This window comes from Solanum tuberosum, unplaced genomic scaffold (genome assembly GCF_000226075.1).
Source record: "Solanum tuberosum cultivar DM 1-3 516 R44 unplaced genomic scaffold, SolTub_3.0 scf00002, whole genome shotgun sequence".
Classification (NCBI taxonomy): domain Eukaryota; kingdom Viridiplantae; phylum Streptophyta; class Magnoliopsida; order Solanales; family Solanaceae; genus Solanum; species Solanum tuberosum.
In genome coordinates this window covers 6531153-6538635 of record NW_006238928.1, presented here as the reverse complement: position 1 = coordinate 6538635, position 7483 = coordinate 6531153, and the positions used below count along the sequence as shown (strand labels likewise).

At 36.3% G+C, this 7483-nt stretch overlaps 1 protein-coding gene across 1 annotated transcript; it reads right to left on the bottom strand.

The window, feature by feature from the left end:
* Positions 1-555: 555 nt before the first annotated feature.
* Positions 556-2157, bottom strand: LOC107058237 (uncharacterized). The gene has a single exon (XM_015303712.1). It carries the CDS (start codon positions 2155-2157, stop codon positions 556-558), a length of 1602 nt encoding a protein of 533 aa, XP_015159198.1.
* Positions 2158-7483: the final 5326 nt, after the last annotated feature.

The following is a 7483-nucleotide window of genomic DNA, read 5'->3' as shown; positions in this document are numbered from 1 at the left end:
TTGAAGTAATCCTCAATTTAAACTTGTTGGAAAAATTTCCTCTTCCAACGAATTTTAAGATCCTCTCAAAATTCTGCCCCAGTTTTCATTATAAAGGGAAATGAAAATCTTATGGCGAATATGACCGAGCCGGTGTTGCGCCTACGTATCCCTTTGAGCAGGAATCAGATCAAACATAGTTCCAACATAAAGAGAAATTGAAATATTTTTGATAACGCGACCGTAGCCAGTGAGGGCCGCCTACGTATCTCATTCTTGAGAATTCACGTCGAACGTAATTCAAGTACAAGAAAACATTAAAAAGGGATAAAGGGGTGACCGAAGCCGACATAGGCCGCCTACGTATCTCATTCTTGAGAATTCAAGTCAGACGTAGTTCATTACAGATGAAAGATGCTTGCAAATAAAATCCTAACAAATGATTACAAAGGAAACAAGGCGATAAAATGCGATTACATGGAAATAAAGCAACAAACTCCAAATGCGGGACTAAAAGACGTCAAAAGTGCGACTTTCAGGAAACTTGCTTCTTCTTTCAACTGGTTATGCCAACAACTACTCTTTATGCTTAGGTAGTGGATTAGTGTTCACATTCGGTGGAGCTTGAGCAAGTTTTACCACCTCGTTGTCAATTAGATCTTGAATTTTGTACTTCAGAGTGATACACATCTCGGTATCATGCCCAATAACTCCTGAGTGATAAGCACAATGCTTATTTGGGTCATACCACTCGGCTGAAGTATTCACATTCTTGGCTTCCACTGGATGTAGTATCCCTGCCTCTTTCAATCTCTCAAAAAGTTGAGTCCGTGTCTCACACAATGGAGTGAAGACTCGGGGAGGCTTTTTCTCAAAATTAGGACGAGGTGCATTGTTTCGATAATCTTGCATTGGTCGTGGAGGACGAAATGTTGCTTGATTGTTGCAAACATAGTATTGTGAACCAAGATAGCCTGGAGGTGGTTGACGGTTATATGAGGTAGCTCCTTGAGTCGTTAACATCATAACCTCTTTCTCCTTTTTCTTTCCACTTCCAAAGGAACCTGTTTGATAGGCCCTGTTAGCAAACTGAGATGAGGTGTAACTCGCTATTCGGCCAGTCTTGAGACCGTCTTCAATCATTTCTCCAGCTTTGATAACTTCTGCAAATGTCTTTCCACCCATTGTCACCATATGCTCATAGTATTCTGAGTCTTGAACTTGAATGAAGTATGTGATCATTTCTGATTCCTCCATAGGTGGGTGCACCCTAGCAGCTTCCTCCCTCCAACAAATGGCGTATTCTCGAAAGCATTCAGTCGACTTTGGTTTTAGCTTGGTAATAGAGATCCTATCAGGAGCGATTTCGACATGAAACTTATAGTGATCTACAAAAGCATTTGCTAGATCATCCCAAGTATGCCATTTAGTCACATCTTGCTTTGAGTACCACTCCAAGGCTTTTCCAGTCAGACTTTGATTGAAAAGCTTGATTCTTATCCCTTCGTTGTTTCCAACGCCAATCAACTTTTCACAATAAATTTTCAAGTGAAAGAAAGGATTTCCTGATCCACTGAACTTCTCAAACTTTGGAATTTTGTAACCGGGTGGAAGCTCAACCTCGGGAAATGTCCACAACTCTTCATATCTCACACTCTGGCTACTATCAAACCCACGAAGACCTCTCATATCATCCTCTAAGCTTTTCATCTTCCTATTCATTATTTCAGCATCAATTGATTTTGCATCATTTTCAATTTCAACATAGTGATTAACATCTTGGCGGTGAAACTCCTGAGCCTTGGTAACAGGTGGAGCAGCGACATAAGTGTACACTGGCAATGCATTATGTGTTACCATTGGAGCTTTTGGAGGTGTAAATGTGTACACAAGAGGAGTATCCTGAGTTGAAAAGGTGGTAAAATGATCTCCTTGATTGAGCTCACTTGATGTCGGAAACGAATGTGGCATGGGCCCTTTTGGGCGAGCATCGGGTGGTAAGTTTTGAGAAGCAACTTGGTATTGAGTTACCAGAAGATTTAGTTCACCAATTTGTCGCTCTAGACGAGCAATGACTTCCATGGGTGATTCTATTGCTACCGAGGCACTAGGATTGGCCGCGACAGATGAAGTGGGGATCATTTCGGACGAAGCAACCGTGTTGATAGTGGAATCCATTTTTGAACGAGTTCTCTTAGTAGTCCAAGTAAGAAATGAAGAGTCTATAGAAATTTCCTTGACCTTACACCGTGTAAAATATGGATGTTCTGCCAGCGGGTACTTTGGCGAAGTGAGCAAGTTTGATTACCAACACAAATCAGTCTCTTCTTCTAAAAACAACTCAAAAAATAAGAGAGTTAGTCCATTAGTCATAATAATCAACCAAAGTAACATATAAAATAAATAACATTTGTTTTGGTTAAAACAAATTGATCCAAACTTCGAAAAACAAAGGACTCAAAAAGAGTGACCAAATGGGAAAACTTTGATCGCTCTGTGAACTAAAATTTTAACGAAAGAAAAGAATTTGAACAAAGCAAACTATATGATTTGAGTAAAGATTCAAATGTACCTTTTGGAAGATTCAATTGAAAAGTCCTTTCGAGAAACAAAGACGTCTTAAAGTTGACTTGAAACTGACGGAATATGTAGTAACGCTGGCTAGGTAGGTGTAAAAAAAAATTCAAGAAACAACGAGGTTAACGTGAATTTGAATGATGATCTAATATTTTTTTTAAAGCTCTATTGAACCTAGAACTTGAGTGATTTCGAACGTATTTTATAAGGAGAAAGAGTATTTTGGAAGGCTTGAAAATTGAGCTTATATGTTAAACAAGGTTTTGAGACGTTGGAATGGAATACTGGACCAATTATGTTTAAAGCAAAACATATGTATATAAACAAACAGGTAAAAAAAGCACAAACGAAATGAAATTTGTAACATTTAACACACAAACAATATATAACGCCTCCTAACATATATGTGACCTTTTTACGCCAAAGGTAGGCCTAACGTTTGAAGGATATGTATATCGTTTGTGAAACGTTCCATTGCCCCAAAAATATTTATACAAACCTTATGAATAAAACAAATGGGGATACATATTAAAGGAGAGAGAAATAAATATCAGTCCCACACAGGGGTACAATCACTACCAAAAAAATGGCTTTTACCCACAGTTATTTTGCCACGGTTTGATAAACCGTGGTAAAATCATCAAAATAAATGAATATTATTTATGGGTAAAAGATTGAAGCTAAAATATCGTGGCAAAATCAGGCGGGACTTAAAATTTCACTCCCTCTCTTTTGTTTTTTCATTTCCCCAATATTTGTCTTTTTACATCATCTTTCTTAACCATTCCCACCAAAAAATTTTTTACCAAAATGGAGAAGAAAGAAACCAGCACTCAAATCTCTCAACAAAGCTGGAGTACTTCTTCACCGTTCTAAAATTTGACTGCGTCAAATAGTAGCAGAAAGTAGTAAAATCATTTTCATGTAAAAAAATCTCTGCTACCCAAGATTTTCAAGTTAATTTTTTGTTCAATTTTCAATGGGTTTCTCTGAGGGTTTCTCTTTGTGCAAAATATCTTTTACCTTTGGTGGGGTTGTAGGATTTTAGGCAAATACACTTGTAGTTATTGTTTTCAATTTGTTCAATCAGTTCTTTGGTGAAAAAGCTAGAGAAAACTTGTTGTGGGTTTGTACAGAAAACTTTTTGTTGGTTTTGCTTGGAGAAATCAGATGCTGGCTATTTCTCTTTGTCATGGTGATAAATTGCCTAGTATTTTGTTTGTGTTTATGATAAACTATGTTGTTTATATTGCTGCTTTGGTTTGAACCATGGTCTAATGTTTTTATGAAATGGGTCTAAATTAAGCAAAGTGGGTAATCTTGAAGAACTAGCTTGAGATTTAGGCTTACATGGAAAAGTTACATTATCCTAACTATGTGATTTTCAGTGGAATTTAAGTGAGCTTGTGAGTAGGTTTACAATCACTAGGTCTTGTCTATTTGAAATTTTTGATTTTCGTCGTAGCTTTGAATTAACTGACCATATAGTGCAATACTGTTATTTACCTTTTTTTTTACATTTCCATGTTGGGATTAATTAGTCACTGGCTAAATGGTGTGTTATGTTAATATATTTTTCACCTGTTTTGCTAATACTTTTGCTAAACTATTGTAACCTGGGAGTATTATGCTTGGTGTAATGGAGTTGATTGGGAGCTCTATGAGATAAATCTTATCTTCACTATCGATGAAAGTCCCATTTGGTGGTTGTTCTATCCTTGATATCGTCTCCCTGTCGGTGAATACTTGTCAGGTAACTTCAATTATGTGTTTGTGCCTAAGTTTGAATTCTGTGCTTTCAAAATGAACATCTGAAACTAGTGCATCCGTCTTAGGACAGGTCACTAGTGCTTTGATGTTTGTCTGAAGCAAATGTCTTGTTTAGCATCAATAATTCAATGACGTTATGATTAAGCAAACTTGTTTAGCATCAAATTTTTCTATCAGTAATTTCTATTTTTTAGTAGTGACTCAAAAGAACACTACTCTCTAGAAATACAAAAATCATTTAACTATTGTGAATAAGCAAATTTTGAAAGTTTGACAAAAAATTGTATAAGATAAACATAGCTCTTATTGTTTATATTAGAGAGAGAATAAATGTCTTTTTGTTTTAATTGTCTGATTGACTTGATCAAGATGATTTGAGATGATCCATATGTGCATCCTTTGACTCTTCTAGGTGAATCTGTAAATCTGTCATTAGCTTCGTCCTCTTCAGCTGGTTCAAACATGTCTATTCCTCTTGTACTCATAATCTCTTAGGTAAATGGATGAAAAATGGTATTCAGAAATAGGTTTCTTTTTACCAATATGTGAATGATATGAACTTGTGAGTGCACCAGGGGTGAGGAACAGAACATAGTGTGTATTCAGTGAAGCAGCCATAATTGGAAACCATAGCTGAAGAAAGTCATACATAACCAAATCTAGTTTCAAAGTATTAAGAATATGGAGAAAACTAGGTTGGGACATGTCCATGGCATTTTTTTAGAGTGGACATGAGGTGGGGGTGGGAGGCCATTTGGGGTGTGGTAGTTAGGAGGATGTTTTGGAAGATTTGGAAGGTGAATTTATACTATCTCTTCTTAGAACATTATCGGAGTATCAAAGATGTCGTTGTTTCTTAATATTGGTCGCTTGAGCCTCGTGGTATTTGAAACCACCTTCTTAATAGTTAATTCAAACACTAGTAATTTTGAAACAAACCAAGTCAACCCAAGGAACTTCCTAATACTACCATTTTAGGCTAGTGAGCTGTGTCCATTATTCCAAATTACCCACTTCCTTTACTTCAATTTATGTTGCTTACTTTCCTTTTTAGTTCGCCTATAAAAAGAATGTTACTTCTTTGTGTTTAGTAAGTATTTAATTCTTAGACTTCTATTCTATCCCTAATGACACTCCATTATAAAAATGTCATAGCATTTTTAAGACCAAAAGATTAATCGTGTACTTTTGATATGTTTTTGATTTTTGATTGTTACTCTGATTTTATTGATTGCTTCAGATTGGAGAATGCCAGTGCTTTGATGTCTGATTTTAGCATCCCACTAAGACGTCTCTTGGTGGGTTCAATTTTGCTTGATTCGGGTCACAACTTCGAATGTCTCCTTTTGGGATCAAGGTATTATAGAACTCTGTTTTTTTCATACTGATCTGCTTTATTTTCTTTTATTTTTGGTATTATTTTATTGTTTGCACTTTGAAATTTATTTCTAATTGTATCTCCACATAGATGAACCAGAAAATGACACAACTAAGACCCTCTTTCTCAGGATTACTTATATATTTTTCCTGTTATGTGTGAATTGATCGAAATGGGGGAAAAGGATTGTCAATTTTGCAGAAGTGTTTCTTATATCAGCAACCTTAAATTGGTGTCTGCCTACTTGTCTCCTTGTTTGATTGTTTTATCTTTTATTCTAAATGTATGTCTGATATATTCTTCTAGACATGTGTCAAACGGTTGATCTTGGATTTCTCTGCTGATTTGTTGAGTTCTTGCTAACATTTTTATTTTAGTTCGACATATGTTTTGGTCGTATATGGTAGCATTACGAATTTTATGCCTTGAGCTATTCAACTGTGTAAATGTATACATCCTCTTGCTGTTGATTTTTCAATTAGGTAGGAGCCTCAACATGCATCAACTTATATAATCCCATGTTACCTTGTGGATATGACAGTGAAGCATCTTATTCAGCCAATGAGAAGTTCACCTTGAGCAAAACTATCTATTTAAATTGGTTTATCTAGTTGTGTGCATAAATTAGGAATCTAACTTGTGTTTCATGGTTGGGGTGCTTTATCATTTATGTGAGGTCTAACTTGTTGCATGGTTGCTTTTGAAACTATCAGGAACCTTGCTGCTCAAGGGAAATGAAAGAAAAGACCTTGGAAATATATTATATGCCTTGGTGGTGCCAAAAAATATGGATGCCAATGTATCTTTAGTTCTTGCAATAAGTCCCCGTGGCTATAATTAATTAAACCGTGGTTAAATAAATGTTACCACGGAGGTCAAAACCGTGGCTAACTTGCTCGCGACACCCGTTATGGGCACGCTTGTGACCGTGGCTAATGGACCGTGGCAAAGTGCAGTTAGCCACGGTTTGAGTCCTATTTAGTCACGGTTTCCTGCGTGGCTAATACGCGTGTTTTTTGTAGTGAATGGTAAACTAAACTAAGCTTCCATATGAAATCTTCATTCCCGAACTTCTTGGTACCTTTGAATTTCTTCCGGGTAAGGATGATCTTCCTTTGACTTCAACAAAGAAACTTCCTATGTAAATAAAAACCTAACCCAAAGGGCAATGATACGCACAAATCGACATACATATCCTTAGAATTTAACAAATAGTTGAATGATCGTCTTATATTGACCGGGGGTCAGTTAGACATAAGGTGGTCTTCTAATGGGCCCAACACGCCTTGGGTGTTGGGTCAACTTAGTTCAAAATGCGCTAAATTTGGGATTTGATTTCGCTCTACTCTAGTTGACTAAGAGTGGCTTTTAAAAGATCGGGAAGCCAAGTGGACAACTTAGGCTGGAACTCACAACAACCATTGGACGCATGACATACCAATAAATTGCCGATCATTCCGAAAAAGGGTTGAGTATAAAAAGTCCGGCTGCGATTATGTAGAAACCGTTCTTTAATATACTATACAAATATCAGAAAAATGTCATGAATGCAATATGACAGTTAATATTAAAAATTTAACCACATAATTGCATAAAGTAACAATTAATACAATAATAGTTAGCCAAACAATAAAATCCTTTGAGTTAGAACCTAGATAAATCCCCAGTGGAGTCGCCATTCTGTTACAACCTGATTTAGAAAACTAAGGGTTTCGAAGCCATTTCGCAATTTTGGCAATTTCTGTTAAGTTTTGGAAAAATTTATAATTTGGAAGTCGC